Source organism: Gallus gallus, chromosome 33, assembly GCF_016699485.2.
Source record: "Gallus gallus isolate bGalGal1 chromosome 33, bGalGal1.mat.broiler.GRCg7b, whole genome shotgun sequence".
Lineage (NCBI taxonomy): Eukaryota > Metazoa > Chordata > Aves > Galliformes > Phasianidae > Gallus > Gallus gallus.
Genome location: NC_052564.1, coordinates 3501449 through 3520956, shown reverse-complemented (window position 1 = coordinate 3520956; position 19508 = coordinate 3501449). Strand labels below are relative to the sequence as shown.

The 19508-nt window shown below is 49.1% G+C and overlaps 3 protein-coding genes across 3 annotated transcripts; 1 reads left to right on the top strand and 2 right to left on the bottom strand.

Moving 5' to 3' along the window:
- Positions 1-555, bottom strand: LOC107056264 (olfactory receptor 14A16-like; the record flags this gene model as incomplete). Its single annotated transcript, XM_040654703.1, has 1 exon — positions 1-555. A coding segment is annotated over one exon (555 nt), but the record flags the coding sequence as incomplete, so codon positions are not given.
- An 8669-nt stretch (positions 556-9224) lies between these two features.
- Positions 9225-10160, top strand: LOC107049240 (olfactory receptor 14J1-like). Its single transcript, XM_040654702.1, has one exon. The coding sequence runs from the start codon at positions 9225-9227 to the stop codon at positions 10158-10160; it is 936 nt and encodes a 311-aa protein (XP_040510636.1).
- Positions 10161-16587: 6427 nt separating this feature from the next.
- LOC121108040 (putative olfactory receptor 14L1) lies at positions 16588-17901 on the bottom strand (the record flags this gene model as incomplete). The annotated part of the gene is made up of 3 exons (XM_040654701.1): positions 16588-16689; positions 17023-17164; positions 17522-17901. Coding segments are annotated over 3 exons (624 nt in total), but the record flags the coding sequence as incomplete, so codon positions are not given.
- Positions 17902-19508: the final 1607 nt, after the last annotated feature.

The window sequence follows — 19508 nt, the reverse complement described above, 5'->3', positions numbered from 1 at the left end:
TTATTGAAGCTGGAATAGTGCATATTGCAACAATTGGTTGAGGGCATGCTTGATCTCCTGGTTCCTCATGCTGTAGATAATGGGATTCAGTGTTGGAGGAACCACGGAGTACAGAAATGACACCACCAGGTCCAGGGATGGGGAGGAGATGGAGAAGGGCTTCAGGTGGGCAAACACGACAGTGCTGAGAAACAGGGAGACCACAGCCAGGTGGGGGAGGCACGTGGAGAAGGCTTTGTGCCGTCCCTGCTCAGAGGGCATCCTCAGCACAGCCCTGAAAATCTGCGCATAGGAGAAGAGAATGAAAGCAAAACACCCAAGTAAAACAAGGACACTAATCACACTAAGCCCAACTTCCCTGAGATACGATTTTGAGCAGGAGAGCTTGAGGATGTGGGGGATTTCACAGAAGAACTGATCCATAGCGTTGCCTTGGCACAGAGGCAGTGAGAATGTATTGGCAGTGTGCAGCAGGGAATAGAGAAGCCCAGTGCCCCAGGCAGCTGCTGCCATGGTGGCACAAGCTCTGCTGCCCAGCAGGGTCCCGTAGTGCAGGGGCTTGCAGATGGCAACGTAGCGGTCATAGGACATCATGGTGAGAAGGGAATATTCTGCCGAGATGAAGAAGACAAACAGAAATGTCTGTGCAGCACATCCTGCGTAGGAGATGGCCCTGGTGTGCCAGAGGGCATTGGCCATGGCTTTGGGGAGAGTGGTGGAGATGCAGCCCAGGTCGAGGAGGGCGAGGTTGAGGAGGAAGAAGTACATGGGGGTGTGCAGGCGGTGGTCGCAGGCTACGGCTGTGCTGATGAGGCCGTTGCCCAGGAGGGCAGCCAGGTAGATGCCCAGCAAGAGCCAGAAGTGCAGGAGCTGCAGCTGCCGCGTGTCTGCCAACGCCAGGAGGAGGAACTCGCTGATGGAGCTGCTGTTGGGCATCTGCGGTTCCTGGGCATGGAGTCCTGTTCAGAGTGCAGAAGATAATGACAAGGCAGTTCTCACAGTCAGACCTCCTGCTATGCCGTAAAACCTTTTCTTTCTTTAAGGACAGTGTTCATTAGCTCCATTCCTTGAATTTAATTTCATGAAGCTCAGCAATCCATAAGCAGAAGAAGCTTATGGAGCTTTTGCCTTCCTCTCATTTTCTAATCTTATCCCATATTCCTAGATATTTTCTGTTTCCATGTCTCTCATTTTTACCCCAACTGCTGTTAGAGCCCACAAACCCAAACTTTGTGCACAAGAATTTCTGCTAGAGAAAGCTGCCTGTTCGCAGGAGAAGTGCATTATTCATATCTGCTCAAAATGACAATCATTTCAACTGCTTCTATCCTTCGAGAAAGGAGAGGCTGAAAGCAAATTCTCTGTCACTGTATACAAAACAAGTGTCTGAGTGAAGCAAAATTCAGGAGTCTCAGAGGTGTGTTCAGAGTTGACAGCCCCTTTTAGATTTCAGCCTCCCATCCTTTGCCCTTCCCTAAGGATATAAATGAAAATCCCTGCCTTGCCTCTCCTCTTGTGAAGTGCTCTTGGAAACATTCTGGGGTGCAGTGTAGCTGTGATCCCCCTGCCCCAGGCAGCAGCTGTGGCAGCAGAAGGCCCCTGCCCTGCACTGCCGGGGGGCTCCTTCCCCCCACACGTCTCCCCGCAGTGCCCTGGGCAGCTCCCCAGGCAGGCTGAGTGCTGAGCCTGGCAGGCGGCAGAGTCCCTGCCCCGGCACACAGCCCCTGGGGCACAGCAGGGACCCTGCTCTGCACCACAGCCCTGGGCACCCGGCTGCACCCCCTGAGACCCCCGGCCTGCAGCCGTCCTGGGACACGCAGCCCTCAGGGCTGTGCTCTGACACTGCAGCACAGAAGCCCTCAGCTGGAGCAGGTCCTTCCCCACAGTTAGGAAACATGGTGTGTCTTCAGCCTGATCTGCTATGGGTTTTCTCAAATTCAGTGATCCCTCCAGGAAAAGCAGCTGCATGGCCGGCAGCGAGAGACTTACCTTGTCAAGAGCTGTGAGCAATCCTCCTCCAGTGAGCTCTCTGCCTGCTCAAAGCCCATACATCCTGTAATTCCTCTCTTCTTTCTCTTCTCTCCTCATGACACCTGCAGTTCATTCCCTCAGCCCTGCTGTGCTGTGCAGAAGAGCTGCTCCTGGGCACAGCTGTCTCTCTGCTGCACTGCCCACTTATATCAGCTCCCTGTATCCCAGAAGTCTGGCCCACATCAGCAGCAGAGGATGTAATTTTTTCCTCCCCACTCATCTTCCCTGAGTTGTCTCTGGGTCTCCATGGACAACAGCTCCTGAAAGACAACAACATTGTGACTGTACTTTGAAATCTGCTGCATTAACCACCATATGTCGAGTGGACAGTGACCCCTTTCAGACACATTGTTAGTCATACCAGAGAGTGTTTGCTGTAACCAAAAGGCACACAGAGAAGCACATGGAGGGGTGGAGTTCCCCTGTGCAGGGCAGTGATCCAGCTGAGGCAGTTGCAGGCATCTCATCCCTAGGTGGAAACCCTGGGGCTCGAATGGGATTCAGCTCCCCACGGACCCACAGGAGCTGGGATTTCTCTGGATCAGATCAGGTGTGCACTGTGAGTTGCCTGCATGTGAGCTCCTGCTCCGAGTCCTTGGTCCTTTCCTTCCTGACCTCACTGTTGATTAGTTGGACTGGGCTTCTTGGAATCCTAGGTGCCAGAGACAGGTGGGAAATGTTGGTGCAAGGCAGGTGTGCCCTTGGTGAAAGAGGAGGTGGTCAGGGAATACCTAAGCAAACAGGATCCTCAGTGACAGGAATCACAGAATCCTTGAAGGGCCTGGGTTGGAAATGACCTTAAAGACCATCTAATTCCAACTCCCTTGCTGTGGGCAGAGCTGTCACGCGGTAGATCTGGATGCCTGGGGCCCTCGGCATCTTCAACATCTCCAGGGATGTGTCACCCGCTATTTCTTTGTGATTCCTGTTCCACACCTGTTCCATGCCCCACATCATGATCTTAGGAATGGTTGGAGTGCGTTCCAAATGTCTAATGTCAGGTCACCCAGTGAGGCTCTGCAGTCTCTGCCCATGGAGGTTTTCAAAATGCATCAGGAGCAAATGCTGAACAACTTGGTCTGTCCCTCTTTGTCCTGGGTTGGACGGCAGACATCCCCCAGGTTTCCTTCGAGCCTGGGATATCATGTGATCCCATGTGCTCATGGCCTATTGCTGATGGGAAGAGAGCAGATGTTTCCAGAGCAAGAAGCATCCTGTGCTGCATGTGACCATCGAAAACAAGGTCTGAGAGCACGAAGACAGATCAGAACCACAGTGTGACTCTGTCAGTGCAAAGACTGAGAGCTGTCACAGAAGGTTCTGGGCAGGGAAATTCTGAGGGGGACTCAAGGCTCTGTGCAAGACACAAATGGATCTTCTTTTCTTTTTGAATCTGTAAGGCTGAAAGATGTTCTTGTCAATAAAACTGAAGCAAAGTTCGAAGACTAAGATAGAAATGAGCAAAAATGTGTTAACGCACTTCTCATGTTCAGAAATACTCCTAAGTTCTTTTTCTTTTTAAGTTGTAACACCAGACTTTGAGGCAATTTTATGTAATTTTTATAATTATAATTTATTTTACAGAATGGACAGTGCTTTCCAGAGCTGTGTTTGCAGGAAAGATGCCTTCAGGTACAGGGACACAGACAGCGGTGCCAGCGCCAGTGCCCTGTGACTAATGCCCAGCGTCCACCGCTGCTCTACCCTGCTGCGTATTTCATGTCCCTCATCCTCCAGGGATCTCCAGCTCTCCTTAATACATGACCATGCTGAAGGACATGATTTCAGCAGGCCATATGGACACATGCTCTTCCCACTGCTCTCCACGTATCCCCATCCCTTGCACATTGCTCACCCAAATACCTCCCAACTATCTGGCTGATCTGTGACCTTCAGGGAGATTACTGGAACCTGCTCCATCTCTCCAAAGTCTGATGGACTCTCTTGTCAACTCATTCACTGTGATTATATCTACCCCTTCCTATCTCTGTCTAACTCATTTCTTGTACAGATATTTCCTGTGAAAGACGGAAGTCAGTAGTTGCGGCTTGGACAGGGCATGCGGTTGATCACTGTGTTTTTCTGTTCATTCAATTGCATCACGTTTCCTTCTGTTTGTTCGCAAAATAGAGAAATCCTTCATTGCCCATGTGCATCTGGTTCTCTGAGTAAAGCCAGTGGGAGTTGGTACAAAGGAGGTTTAACAGTGAGCGGGTAACTCCAGAGGAGAAGAGTGATGTGAGGAAAAGTGGTGCCAGTCCCATGGGGCCAACAGGAGTAAAAATGGGGTGGGGAAGTTGAGGAGGACATTAGTCCACAAGAGTGACAGAGCAAAACTCATTAGGGAACATCCTGGATCTGTATCAATTGCCAAGTTTTGTTTTAACTTATTGTTTACCTGACCATAAATAAATAACTAAATACGGAGACTTCTTAAATGCCCGTTGGACTCTTCCTCTTTAAGCTTTCTCCCGATAACTTTTCATTTTGTTGTGCAATTTCTGAACAGCTGAAGAAGATGACAGGAAGGCACAAGGCACAGGAGGGCTTCTTAGGCTGTAATGTGCCCATGGGGGCATTTGCTGCTGAGTCCATCAACCTCCAGTGCAGAGAGAAGACTGCACAAAGTGCTCAAGAAGACCAAGTCAGAAGGATCAGAGAAGTGTCTTGGAGTATTAATGGGCCCCACTGAGGGCCACTAACAAGCAAGCTTCCCCAGGGACTTGTTAGAGCAGATAATTGGAAGCCATGCTGACAGGCAGGCAAAGGCACTGGGATGGTGGCTGTGATGCAGAGAAAAGCCTCCTTTGTGTTATGAAGCAGAAAGGCCAAGCCCTGATCCCCAGACCCTTGGCAGGGAGATCCTGTCCCTCATGCTGGCTCAGGGCCCTTCCTGGGGCAGTGGGATGCAGGCTTGTATGAGGTCAAATGAAAGACAAGGGGGCAGCAGCTCCCAGGCTCTGCTTGGGGTGCAAGGATGCTGTGAGGCCCAAGTCTTGGTTGGGCTGTTTGTCCTGTGGACTGTGGGATGTGAGAAGGGTCCAGTGTGAACAAGCAGTCAGTGACAACAAAACTTTGAACTTCAGATCTCCCAGGCCCAAGGTGGAGGCACCATTTCCTCACTGGGAGCGTTTGGTTCTGGGGATGCCATGTTTGATGCTCACCCACATGCAGAGCTCCTGACTGTCTGCAACAACACTGTGCTCCTATCAGCTGTGATATAACACAGTGATGCTGAGCTCACTGAGCTTGTCTGCCCTTTACAGCACAGTGACTCTGACACCACTGTAATCCTGACCGCTGCCACAACTCAGTAATTCTGACATCACTGCTCTCTACACCACCGAGACAACACAATGACTCAGGTGTCAGTAAGCTTGCATCCACTGTGACAGCATAGTGACTACAACATCATCATGCTTGTACCCACGATCATAGAATCCTAGAATATCCTATGCTGGAAAGGACACACAAGGATTATCAAGTCCAACTTCTGCCTCCAGGCAACTACTCAAATGGCAGACCATATCACCGAGTGTTGTCTGAATGCTTCTTGAACTCCAGCAATCTTGGTGTTGTAACTCCTTTCTTGGGGTTCTCCTCCAGTGCTCTCCTTTGGACACACTCCCATAGTTTATGTCCTTTATGTTCTGTGATGCCTAGAAGTTCACCCAGTGCTCCAGGTGAGGCTGCGGCAGTGCAGAGCAGAGAGGGACAATGACCTTCGCTCAACCAGGACCCCCACATCCCTGATAAAAAGACAGTGTCCCATCCCCAGTCAGTGTGTATGTCCAGGGTTGACCCTACCCAGATGCGGAATCAGTCCCTTGTTCTTGTTATACTTCATGTGGTTGCTGCATGCCCAGTTCTCTAACTTGTCCACATCTCTCTGCAAGCCCTCTCCACCCTCAGTGGAGGCAACAGCAGCTCCCAATTTGGTATCATCAGCAAACTTGCTCAGAACATCCTCTGGTCCTACATGCAAGTCACTGATGAAAACTTTAAGGAGAAGTGGCCCTAAATGGAGCCCTGGGGAACTCTGCTAGTGACCATCCGCCTGCCTGATGGAACACGTTTACTGTAATCCTTTGGGTCCGTCTCATTGGCCAAATGCTCACCCATCACATTATGTTTATGCCTAGTGGTTTTGCAGGAAATCTTATCCTGAAGGATACTGTGAGGAACAGTATTCAAAGTTCTACCCAAATCCTAATAGTTAACATCATTTGGCTTCCTTTTGTCAATTAGATGGGTGACTTCTTACTGAAAGGACATCAAGTTAAATAGGACCTTCCCTTCATGAACTCGTGTTGGCTGTGACCAATGACAGAATTGTCCTTCAGGTGTTTTTCAGTGATTCCCAGTAACATTTTCTCCATAATTTTACCAAGAACTGGAGTGGGAATGGCACATCCGTAACTGCTAATTTCATCTTTCTTCTTCTTCTTTCAAACTGGAACAACGTCTGTGAGATTCCTCTGAAATGGGAACTGGCATGACCCTAGGCTTCTTCTGATGCGATTCAAATGAGAGCCCAGAGCAAAGTAAGGTGTCATCAGTGAAAGAATGTAGATGTGCCAAAGATTTTGTAATGCATTTGGTAATTTGAACTCCAGAGTATGCCAAAGATGGAGCAGAGAAGAAGATCTGACTCTTCTTTTGTGAGCTCATCCATTTGGTCAGCGAAATAACACAACATGCTCCATGGGGACAGGTACAAAAGGCACACTGGGTGCCCTGAGCACAGGGCTGTGGTGGCATTTAGGATGGCCAAGAATACCTCCCTTCTGGCCCTCAGTTGATGCTCAGGAAGGAGGTGTCTATCTCATAGATTTTCCACCACACTTTACAAGCACCAGCACACAACTAGGATCACCCCAAGGCACCTTGGGCATCACTGAGTGTGTCTGTGTGAGCAACACAGTCCCTGTTGAATATGACCAAGTATTCAGATGAGGGGCTCACACACAGACACCTCACTGTACACATCTGAACTCAACTAAGAGGACTCCCGGCTCCCATGGACCTCTGGGGAACTGATCCCATTTCAGTCCCAGGTTTTCCATCAGCAGATGAGATGCCGAACACTAGGGCCTGGATGAGATGGTGTGACAGTAATAGACAAATGGAAATGGCTTAAAGTACAGAGGGGAGATTTAGTTTAACTATTAGGAAGAAATTTTCTACTCAAAGGAAGTGGAACAGGTTGCCCAAAGGCATTTTGTGTGCCGCATCCCTGGAGGCATTCAAGGTCAGGATGGATGGGATCCTGGGCAGCCTGATATGGTGATTGGCAGCCCTGCCCATGACTGGGAGCTTGGAACTAGGTTCACTTTAAAGTCCCCTCCAACCTAAGCCATGCTGTGATCCAATAACGTTATGCCTGCACTGCCTCAGCTCTACCACTGCCCAGAACAGGGGAAGTCCACCCCACCTTGTCTTTGTCTGTTTGTCATTTTTGTTACGGGTCATGAGCAGATGTTTCCAGATTTGGCATTTGCTTCTCTTATGGTCAAACTTCTTTTGTTAGGAACATCCACGAGTTTGGAATCCTCTGGACGTGTTGATTAATGGATCTGACTTGGAAGTACATTCTGCGGTGATGACTGTGCTGTCTTGCCGTAGCTGTCAGCACAGGAGGGCCAGGGATATCTCCAGGGAGAGCTGTGGGGAGAAGGAAATCACCTCCCCTGCTGCTCATCTGGGCTGGGCTCCTGAGACACAGGGAGCTGATATAAGTGGGCAGTGCTGCAGAGAGACAGCTGTGCCCAGGAGCAGCTCCTCAGCAGCACACTGCAGGGCTGGGGCCATGACCATCCGGAGATGGGGAGGAGAGAAGGAAGAAAGTTTAGATGTTGTGTGGCACAATAGCAGGATGAGAAGCTCACTGGAGGTGCATTTTTCACTATCCTTGACAAGGTAAGTCTTTCGCTCCAGGCAATTGCTCTGATTTTTCTGGAGGGATCACTAACTCTGGGACATCCCATTACATATCTGGCTGAAGGTGCTCCATGTTTCTTTACTGTGGAGAAAGAGCTGCTCCAGCTGAAGGCTTCAGTGCTTCACTGTCAGAGCACAGCCCTGAGGGCTGCGTGTCCGAGGATGGCTGCAGGCTGTGCAGCCGGGGGTGCAGCCGGGTGCCCAGGGCTGTGGTGCAGAGCAGGGTCCCTGCTGTGCCCCAGGGGCTGTGTGCCGGGGCAGGGACTCTGCCGCCTGCCAGGCTCAGCACTCAGCCTGCCCGGGGAGCTGCCCAGGGCGCTGCGGGGAGACGTGTGGGGGGAAGGAGCCCCCCGGCAGGGCAGGGGCCTTCTGCTGCCACAGCTGCTGCCTGGGGCAGGGGGGTCACAGCTACGCTGCACCCCAGAATGTTTCCAAGGACACTCTGTATGAGGAGAGGCAAGGCAGGGATTGTCTTTTTTCTAATCTTAGGGATGGGAAAAAGACTGGAGGCAGAAATCTAAAAGGGGCTGTCAACAGCAGGGAGCTTCTACATGCAAGGAAATGCTGTGAGGTTGGTGAAATGAATATGAGGTGTTGTTTGCATGTTGTATGGTGATGAGGCATTGCTGAAGTACATTGAGAAATGCTGACTACTTAGTGATGGGAAGTAGATTCCCCTGCTCTCATCAGGGTCTGACTTCTTTTCACAGTGTTATGGGGGTGCAATCATTCTCCATCTTCTAACTTGACAAGCTCAGAGCAATTAGAAACATGCCCAACCATCTCCACTTACTCTGCACCAAGCAGCTGTGAATCCCTTTGCCTCTTAGGTCTCATAGTCATTCATACTGAGAGCACCAGAAGCACTCAGAATTACACAATTCAGCAAACACTCCATGGACACACTGAGCGAAAGGAGGGAGAACAGAAAAAATTTCACTCAAATTTATTTTTATGACCCACATATTTCTGGCTTTGAGCTCACAGATGCTTACAAGCACCTCTCTATTAGAAGTTACTTCATCTGACCCATTTTGTAAAGAAAACTTGCCCTCACACAAACACCACATTTCCCTGTATCTACGGGGACAAGACTGTTTCCTTGAGAGAAAAAGTGCAGAAGCCCACCAGGCAAACTCAGCATCATGAAATGTAGTTCACAACATTGTGATTGCATGAACATTTTCCACACAGAAATCTCAGACTTGAACCTTTGTACTCCTTGGACAGGTCCTGGTGCCCAGAAGTCCCAGATGCCCAACAGCAGCTCCATCAGCGAGTTCCTCCTCCTGGTGTTGGCAGACACGCGGCAGCTGCAGCTCCTGCACTTCTGGCTCTTGCTGGGCATCTACCTGGCTGCCCTCCTGGGCAACGGCCTCATCAGCACAGCCGTAGCCTGCGACCACCGCCTGCACACCCCCATGTACTTCTTCCTCCTCAACCTCGCCCTCCTCGACCTGGGCTGCATCTCCACCACTCTCCCCAAAGCCATGGCCAATGCCCTCTGGGACACCAGGGCCATCTCCTACACAGGATGTGCTGCTCAGGTCTTTTTCTTTTCATTTTTGTTCTCAGCAGAGTATTCCCTTCTCACCATCATGTCCTATGACCGCTACGTTGCCATCTGCAAGCCCCTGCACTACAGGACCCTGCTGGACAGCAGAGCTTGTGCCACCATGGCAGCAGCTGCCTGGGGCACTGGGCTTCTCCATGCTTTGCTGCACACTGCCACTATATTTTCCCTGCCTCTGTGCCAAGGCAATGCTGTAGATCAGTTCTTCTGTGAAATCCCCCAGATCCTCAAGCTTTCCTGCTCTGGTGCTTACCTCAAGGAATTTGGGCTTATCATATTTAGTATCTTTATCTTTTTTGGGTGTTTTGCCTTCATTGTTGTGTCCTACGTGCAGATCTTCAGGACTGTGCTGAGGATGCCCTCTGAGCAGGGACGGCACAAAGCCTTCTCCACATGCCTCCCTCACCTGGCCGTGGTTTCCCTGTTCATCAGCACTTGCATGTTTGCCTACCTGAAGCCCCCCTCCATCTCCTCCCCATCCGTGGATCTGGTGGTGGCAGTGTTATACACGGTGGTACCTCCAGTCATGAACCCCATCGTCTACAGCATGAGGAACAAGGAGATCAAGCAAACTCTCAGGAAACTCTTTGGACAAATATTGCTTCAGCATCAGTAAAATGGAAAAGCTCAGACAGCCTTTATGTCATCTCTTTTGCCCTCACTCCCTCTTTGTTGTTCCTATGGTAATTCTAATTCCAATGAATCAGTACTGTTCATCACATTTCTTCTTTATTTTCTACCTTTGTCCTCTGGCTGTCAATCCTAATGGACAAAAGTAACCCAGCTCTTTGAATCAATAAAGAAATCATCAGAATATCATTGATCTCATCTCTCACCTCCTCTGGATCCCAGAGAGCAGCCCTGCACACAGGAGGGGTGCAGGAACCAAAAGCCCAACTGCCACACGGAGCTGCAGCCCTGCTGTCTGTGGGGCTGCCCCTCACATCCCGGTGGCCGCTCCCTCTCTGCTGCCTTTCAGTTGTGCTGCTGCTTCCCTGGAGCCACGGCCATGGGCAGCAGCAGGACGGGGTCTTTTCAGTGCTGCTCTCTTTGCAGTACCACGCTGTTCTCCTTTCTCTATGCAGTTGTGTCAGCCCTCAGGTCCTGCGTTACGTAGCAGACCAAGGAGAAACACTTTTCCTGAGGTGTGCCTGGAATTGTCTCAGAGGCTTGGAAGGGCATTGCCATGTCCACAAACAGAATGCTGGAGACTTGGGGGAGGAGAGTACTGTGAAAAATGAGATGGCCTTGCTCTGTCCAAAACGTTCCCATTGTGCTATAAGAAGTTCTGACTGCAAACTTGTTTATGCTGGACTTGTTTATTGCCAACTCACTTGCAGTCCTGGATGGCACACCTGTACATCTATGTGAGAAACACGCTCAAGATCAACAGTTTCTAATCAGGCCAAGATCTCTGTGAAGAGAAGTTTATTCGTTAGTGCAGTAATGGGCGCACACCCCCTATTGACAGGGGAGAAATTACACAACTAGTCAGTGAAATCCATCCCATTGTATACCCTGGGTCCGACGCAGGTAAAGCCTCTCCTGGCACTCACTGGTTGAGCGTCTCAGGCTCACAACCTTCTGACGCTGGTGCTACCTGACATTTCCATACAGTGTCTGTTACCAATCCTTTGTATCCTAGGTGTGTTCTGTACTTTTTATGGCGCTAGGAGGACAATATTTTCAACAATCTGCCCAGTAGTTCTGTCCTGTACCGGACTCTCCCCTGCCCTATGTAATTACCTTACCTAGTATTGCCTGTGCCAATTCTACCCAGGTCTGAACACCCCAGTCTCAACCTTGTTCTGTTCAGCAGCTTTCTTTGTGACTGGAAATTTCCACTGCAAAAACACCATCTACCTCTCACATGGTTTTACTCACAGTTTACTTCATGACACTTTACACCTTACTTCAGGATGTACTCAGGCTTTATTCCAGGTTTACTCAGACTTTAATTCAAGTTTATTCACAGTTTACTCCGTGTTTACTCTTACTTTTCTCTTAGTTTTTCTCACACGGTACTCCAGGTGTAGTCTCACCTTGCTTCATGTTTTACTCGCACTTCACTCCAGGTTTACTCACACTTCCGTGATTAGTCACACTTTTCTCCGCATTTTCTCTGGATTTACTCTTTCTTTCATCTGAATGCACTCACATTTTACGCCGTGCGTTCCTACAGCTTACTCAGGTTTTTACTCACACTTGACTCCAGGTTCACTCACACTTGACTCCATTTTTACTCACAATTTACTCTGTGTGTGCCCACACATTACTCAGCATTTTTTCCGGGTTTTACTCACACTTTACTCATGTTTTACTCACACCTTACTCTCGGTTTACTCTTACGTTTCTCCTGGTTTTACTAACACTCTATTCTAGGTTTTCACACACTTTACCTTTCATTCAGTCACTACTCTACTTCGGGCATACTCACACTTTACTGTGTATTTTGCACACACTTTAATTCATGTTTATTAACACTTTACTCCATGTTTACTAACACTTTACTTCCAGTTAACTCACACTTTTCTTTAGGTTTTCTCAGATATTACCGTGGGTTTTGTCACAGATTACTCTGGGTTTACTCTTACTTTTCTCCTGGTTTTACACACTCTCTACTTAGGTTTTACTCACATGTTGCATTGGTATTATTCACACTTTTCTCTGGCTTTTACTCACTGTTTACTCCAGGTTTATTCACTCTTTACTTCAAGCTTACTCACAGTTTTCTCTCGGTTTTTACTCACACTTCACTCTGGGTTTTTCTCACACTGTACCAATGTTTTACTCACTGTTTACTCCAGGTTTATTCACTCTTTACTTCAAGCTTACTCACAGTTTTCTCTCGGTTTTTACTCGCACTTCACTCTGGGTTTTTCTCACACTGTACCTATGTTTTACTCACATTTTACTCCGGGTTTACTCTCTCTTTGCTCAGGGTTTACTCACACTTTACACCACACTTTTGTCCATTTATACACACCCTTCAGTCCAGGATTTATCACTCTTAATTCCATGTCTTCCCATGCTAAACTGCAAGTGTCCCCACACTTTACTCCCGGTTTACACACACTTTACCACATTTACTCATACTCGACACCGGCTGTACTCATACGTTTCTCTGGGTTTTGCTCACACTTTAGTCTGAGTTTACTCTCACCTTGCTTTGGGTTTATGCACACTTTACCAGACTTTACTCATACTCTTCTAAGGGTGTACTCACACCTTACTCTGGGTTTTACTCACACTTTACTTTGGGTCTACATACACTTTACTCTGGGTTTAGTCACACACTACACCAGTTGTACTCACACTTTATTCTCAGTTTATTCACACTTTTCTCTGGGTTTACTCACAATTTTCTACAGCACTTACTCACCCTTTACTTCATGTTTACGTGAGCTCGCTAAGCCAGGTTCTCGCAGCTGATAACAGATGCTTTTCTGCAGACCTAAACAATTAGCACAGACAGTGCGCCTCCGTTTTTTTCAAAATCGCATCATTAGCTATCCTATATTTGGAATGCAAGGTAGCAGGCTCGGAGAGTAAAAACACAAATTAACAAAGCAGCAGCACATTGGTGAATAGAGTTGTGGCCAATGAGATGACCAACCAGAGCCAACCAGGAGTCCTCCATCCTGACCCAAGCCCAAGAAAATAACATGATGACCTTCAAAGGAAAGACCACCAACAGATATGTGTGCGTAAAAGAGCACATGTAAAAGACTTGGGCCAGAGGGGGGGGAGGGGAGAGAGAATGTCAATCATTCGGGGGACTCATTGTAATGAAACAACCTTTTCTTGGACATCTAATGTGTATGTTAGCAGCTTGCTCTTTAAGTATGTGATTTTCTTGCCCTCAGTATGCAGGTTAGGTGGCAATATCCCCTCTGCATCCAGCGTGTGTGCAGCGCTGATTAAACATTGCTGTGTTACAACTACTCTGTAGTTAAAGAGTTTGATTTCTGCAGGTCAGTTCCGTCCCTCAGTTTGGCGCTCATTAGCCCTCCTCGAGAGCGCCCGGTCCAGGCACCGTCTAACCAAAAAGATCACCGTTCTGCCAGTCCTGAAATGGGACCCCAGGAGAAGAAAACTTCTGCATAGTGAGGGGAGGCTGCAGGCCCAAGTCCCAGGCCCCGGCCCTGGGCCACATACCCACCATGCTCCAATCACTTCCCACGTGGCCTCAGCACACAGAGTGCGGCTCCTCGAGGCAGTACGGGAAGCAGCAGCCGGCAGGGCCCCCCGGAGCTGCCCTAGCGCTGAGCAATGGGCCACGGGGAAGGGATAGATAAGTTGAGGTGAGGTCACTTGTTCAAGCAGAACTCACCACCTTGGAACAGACGTGGCTAGATGGTGTTTCAGAGGTTATTTCAGTCTCTGGAGGTGACAGACCTGCCGCAGGAACAAGGCTGGCAAAAGGCTTTGGAAGTCATTCCTTCTGTAGTAGCCAATAGGACAGCCTTGAATTCAGGGCTGAGCTCTGTACCTTTAGGAATGCAGCTAATGGTCATTCCCATGTCTCTGGTAATCCAGCAGAAGGCACCAGCTGGGCAGGTGGATTGAGAGATCCCTTCTGCTTGAGAAGCTGATTGCCTGCATACAGGAAGAGGCCTTGGGTCCTTGTTTTCACATCCCTTGCCCGTTAGCACATGATGGGCACATAACTTGGACATGTCTGCCTGAAAGGTGTACATCAGGCATAGGACTTGAAAGGTCATGTTGAGATTTCATCTGTGTGGTCCGCTGTCAGGCTAAAAGAAGCTGATGGGTTGGTTCACTGCCTGGAGGGTAGATTGTGAGATGATGGCACTTTCCGTCTACTGGGACTGGTGGAAGACATTTGATACGGCCCTGTATGAGACCCTTCTCTCTGAAGAGAGAGGCATGAGGCATGAATTGATGGATGGACCACTCACTGTATGTGGAATTGGATGGATGGTCACAGCCAGAGTTGTGGTCAACAGCTCAGTGGCTGTGTGGATAGAATGGGAATTTTTCAGGGGTCTGCAGGTGGTACTTGTGGTATTTAACCTCTTTGTCACTGACTTGGACAGCGCTGTTGAGTGCACGTTCAGCAAGTTTGTGGGTGACACCAATTTCTGTGATGTGGTCAACACAGTAAAGATAAGGGATGGCACCCAGATGGACCCTGACAAGCTACAGAGGTAGGTCAGTGAGAATCTCGTGAAGATCAAGAAGGCCATGTGCAAAGATATTCATATGGGTCAGAGCAATCCCAAGCAGAAATGCGAACAGAGTGCAGAATGCACTTACAGCAGTCCAGAGGAGAAACACTGAAGGTGTTAGTTGACGAAAAACTCAACACAAATCAGCAGTGTGCACTTGCAGCCCAGAAAAACAACCACACCCTGGGCTGCATCAAATGAAGTGTCCGCCCTTCAAATCCATCTCACACATCTCTCCACAGAGATAAGGATGTGATGTGGGACCATGCCAAAGGCCTTTCAGAAGTCCAGGTAGATTTTTGTACAGGTCTGTGTAACTGATGCATTGTCAAAGTGTCCTCATTGTTATTCTGACCATAAAGAACCACAAAATTTAATGAAGCTTTGGGAAAATACTGATTTCCCGTTTAGATATTGAAAATGTTGAGCTAAACAAAATCCAGTAAATCCATGAACTAAGGTTGTGTTACAGTAAAATCCATCTTTTTACAGCACACACAACGAAATAATTGTGTATTAGATTGTTTCTTTGCTTACAGCTGGCACCTGGTAGATACGTGTGTTTCTGTAACTTAGCAACCTTCACTTCAGTATCCAGAGAGCTGTTATTGGAATGGCCTGCAGTTCAGCAGTGACCAAAGCATTCAGAAGTGAATCATTACCCGAGCTGCAGTGACACAACAGACTGGGTGTGAAAGCAAGAAGAGAAATAACTAACTGCTACACAGGGGTAATTTAGGAAGTTACTGATAAATATTAGGAAAGGAGGTCAGGACATGAGAGAACAGAACTGAAGTACAAAAATAGGAAATCACTACAGTTACACTGAACAGGTAAGGAATAAGAGGCATGTGAAATCTTAACTGACACTGAGCTGATTTCTGTGTTGGAAATCTTTTAAATTATATAAAATATTAGTCAAATGTGTTGTGGGTTAGGTGTAGTTTCAATTAATATATTAAGGTGAAAGGGACGCCAAATTCAATAGCTGTCCCCAAGTGTGCAGTGAAACCTGCAGAGAAACCAGAGTTCCAGGTGATTTGTGGGTCCCCAGTATGTCCCATACAGCACACAGCCAGCCCTGTTCTCAGCTCTGCTGAGCTCTGGGCCAGGAGAGGGTCTGAGCCAGGCTGCCCATTCCCCAGTGCAGGCACTGAGCCCAGTAAGGAAGTGGAATGGCCCCATTTCAGCCATCAGCCCTCAGCAGATTACGGTCATAGTGTTGCTGGGATCCACTGGTGTGAGGTCTGGGGCTGGTGGTAGCTTCTTTCAACACTGTCTCCTTTCTGTTCATGCAACAGGAAGCTTTGCTGGGCCTGTGCCCTGAGGCACCTTGCTTTGTGGCCCCACCGGCATGGGGTGGCCTCCAGCGCCCCAGGATCACCTCTGCCAGCTCCTTCCCCTTGTGAGCTCTCAGAGGCTGCCATCCTTGCAGTGGACTGAGCAGAAGGCTCATTCTACCCGTAGTCACAACCAGATCCTGGTGCTCCATCTACCACACAGCACGCTCATCTTGTGCCGGGGTTGTCTTTGGGGTTATGGCTTGCATGAGAGGTGGGAGACTGTCACAGGGACTTCTGCCTGGGACAGGGACTGAGCAACAGCAGCAAGGGCATAGGGCTCCAGGTCATACTTGATTCTTCAGGGAAATTTCAGGACCACATCAACTCCCATCAGACCCCATCCCTCCTCAGATATGTTTGGCCATTGATGGGTGTCTCTGTGCTGGCCGTGTTGATCAGAGTGGGGAGCAGACCCAGGTGGACAAGGAAGAGTGCTGATAAAACCTCTCCCTGGGAGTCTGGGGGTGTGCAAAATGCTTGGAATGACAATGGGCCATTATCAAAGGCACTATGTGTGCACAGGTATGCCCGAGGAATCTTCCTCCAGCCTCCCGTTCCGTTCCTGCTGCATCCCCACTGCCTCCACAGTGCCCGCTGGCATCTCCTTACCCTGCAGATACAGAAGAATCACACAGAGGCTGTGAGGCAGTCAGTACTAACCCAGAGTTCCTATGGCCTTCAGGAGAAAGAGAGCAGGGTGATGACTAAGTAGAAGTGGAAGGAATCCAAACACATTTTTAGGAACATGATAACCTCTTAGAACAATTATATATATACACATATGAACAGTAAAGAAGAATGCACCTATTCATATAAATAAATAAATACTATAAACATAAAAGAACATAAATAGGCCCATAGTGAGGAAGGCTGTGACTCATTTGTAAAGACAGATGAGAAGTTTATTGCTGCTGAAATGTGTCCATGACATAATTTTTCTCACTGCATCCTTGAGCTCCTGGTTCCTCATGCTGTAGATGAGGGGGTTCAGTGTTGGAGTCACCACCGAGTACAGAAATGACACCACCAGGTCCAGGGATGGGGAGACCAGGGAATGGGGTTTCAGGTAGGCCAGAAAGTCCGTGCTGACAAAGAGAGAGACCACGGCCAGGTGAGGGAGGCACGTGGAGAAGGCTTTGTGCCGTCCCTGCTCAGAGGGCATCCTCAGCACGGCCCTGAAGATCTGCACATAGGAGAAAAGAATGAAAGCAAAACACCCATATATGGCAAGAACACTAAGCACTATAAATCCAGTTTCCCTGAGAGAGCCTGATTCTGAGCAGGAGAGCTTGAGGATGTGGGGGATTTCACAGAAGAACTGGTTCACAACTTTACCTCGGCACACTGCTTGAGAAAACGTACTGGCAGTGTGCAGTAGGGAATAGAGAAGCCCAGTGCCCCAGGCAGCTGCTGCCATGGTGGCACAAGCTCTGCTGCCCAGCAGGGTCCTGTAGTGCAGCGGCTTGCAGATGGCAACGTAGCGGTCATAGGACATGATGGTGAGAATGGAATACTCTGCTCCAAACAGGAAAAGAAAGAAGAAAAACTGGGTAGCACATCCTGCATAGGAGATGGCCCTGGTGTGCCAGAGGGCATTGGCCATGGCTTTGGGGAGAGTGGTGGAGATGCAGCCCAGGTCGAGGAGGGCGAGGTTGAGGAGGAAGAAGTACATGGGGGTGTGCAGGCGGTGGTCGCAGGCTACGGCTGTGCTGATGAGGCCGTTGCCCAGGAGGGCAGCCAGGTAGATGCCCAGCAAGAGCCAGAAGTGCAGGAGCTGCAGCTGCCGCGTGTCTGCCAACGCCAGGAGGAGGAACTCGCTGATGGAGCTGCTGTTGGGCATCTGCGGTTCCTGGGCATGGAGTCCTGTTCAGAGTGCAGAAGATAATGAGAAGGCAGTTCTCACAGTCACACCTCCTGCTATACTATAAAAACTTTTCTTTCTTTTAGGACCATGTTCATTTGCTCCATTACCTGAAACTGATTTCATGAAGCTCAGCATTCCATAAGCAGAAGCGGGTAATAAAGCTTTTTCTTTCCTCTATTTTTCTTATTTTATCCCCACTTCCTGGATATTTTAATCTGTTTCCAAGTCACATATCCTTACGCCAAGTGCACTTAGAGCCCAGCATCCCAACCTCTGTGCCCTTCAATTTCTTTTACAGAAAGCTGCCTATTTGAAGGATAAGTGCATTATTCATGTCTGCAGAAAATGACAATAATTTCAGCTGGTTCCGTCCTTTGAGAAAGGAGACGCTGAAAGCACATTCTGTGTGACTGTATACAAAAGAAATGATTGATTAGAGTATAATTCAGGAGTCTCAGGGATGTGTTCAAAGTTTACAGGTGCTTTTAGATTTCAGCCTCCAATCCTTTTCCCTTCCCTAAGGATATAAAAGAAAAATCCCTGCTTTGTCTCTCCTCTCGCAAAGTGCTCTTGGAAACACTCTGGAGAGCTGTGTAGCTGTGATCCCACTGCCCCAGGCAGCAGCTGTGGCAGCAGAAGGACCCTGCCCTGCCCGGCTGAGGGGCTCCTTCCCCCCACACATCTCCCCGCAGTGCCCTGGGCAGCTCCCCGGGCAGGCTGAGTGCTGAGCCTGGCAGGCGGCAGAGTCCCTGCCCCGGCACACAGCCCCTGGGGCACAGCAGGGACCCTGCTCTGCACAACAGGAATGGGTACCTGCATGTGGACTGGGTCTTTTTCCCTGAAAAAGAAACACAGAATGTTTGCAGCCTGATCTGCAATGTGATGTCCCAAATTCAGTGATACCTCCAGGAAAATGAGCTGCATTGCCTGCAGCAAGAAACTTACCTTCTTAAAAGATGAGAGCAATGCTCCTCCAGTGAGCTCACAGCCTGCTCACACTGTACACATCCAGTAATCTCTCCGTCCTTTTTGTTATATCCTCATGTCACCTCCAATCATGTCCCTTGCCCTTTTGTGCTGTACAGAGGAGCTGCTCCTGGGCATAGCTCTATAGTGCTGCCCACTTGTAGGAGCTCCCTGTGTCCCAGGAGCCCAGCCCAGCTCAGCAGCAGAGGATGTCATTTTTATCCTTCCCACTCATCTCCCCTGAGCTGTCCCTGGGTCTCCATGGCCAACAGCTCCTGAAAGACAACAGCATTGCGACTGCACTTTGAAATCTGCTGCATTAACCATCAAATGTCCAGTGGACAGTGAAAAATTACAGACATACAGTTATTCCTACCAGAGAATGTTTGCTGTAACCAAAAGGGCACACAGAGAAGGACAGGGAGGAGTGGACTTCCCCTGGGCAGGGCAGTGATCCAGCTGAGGCAGTGCAGGCATCTCATGCCCAGATGGAAACCCTGGGGCTGAAACGGGATTCAGCTCCCCACGGACCCACAGGAACTGGGATTCCTCTGGTTCAGTTTCGATGTGCACAAGGAGTTGCCTGCATGTGAGCTCCT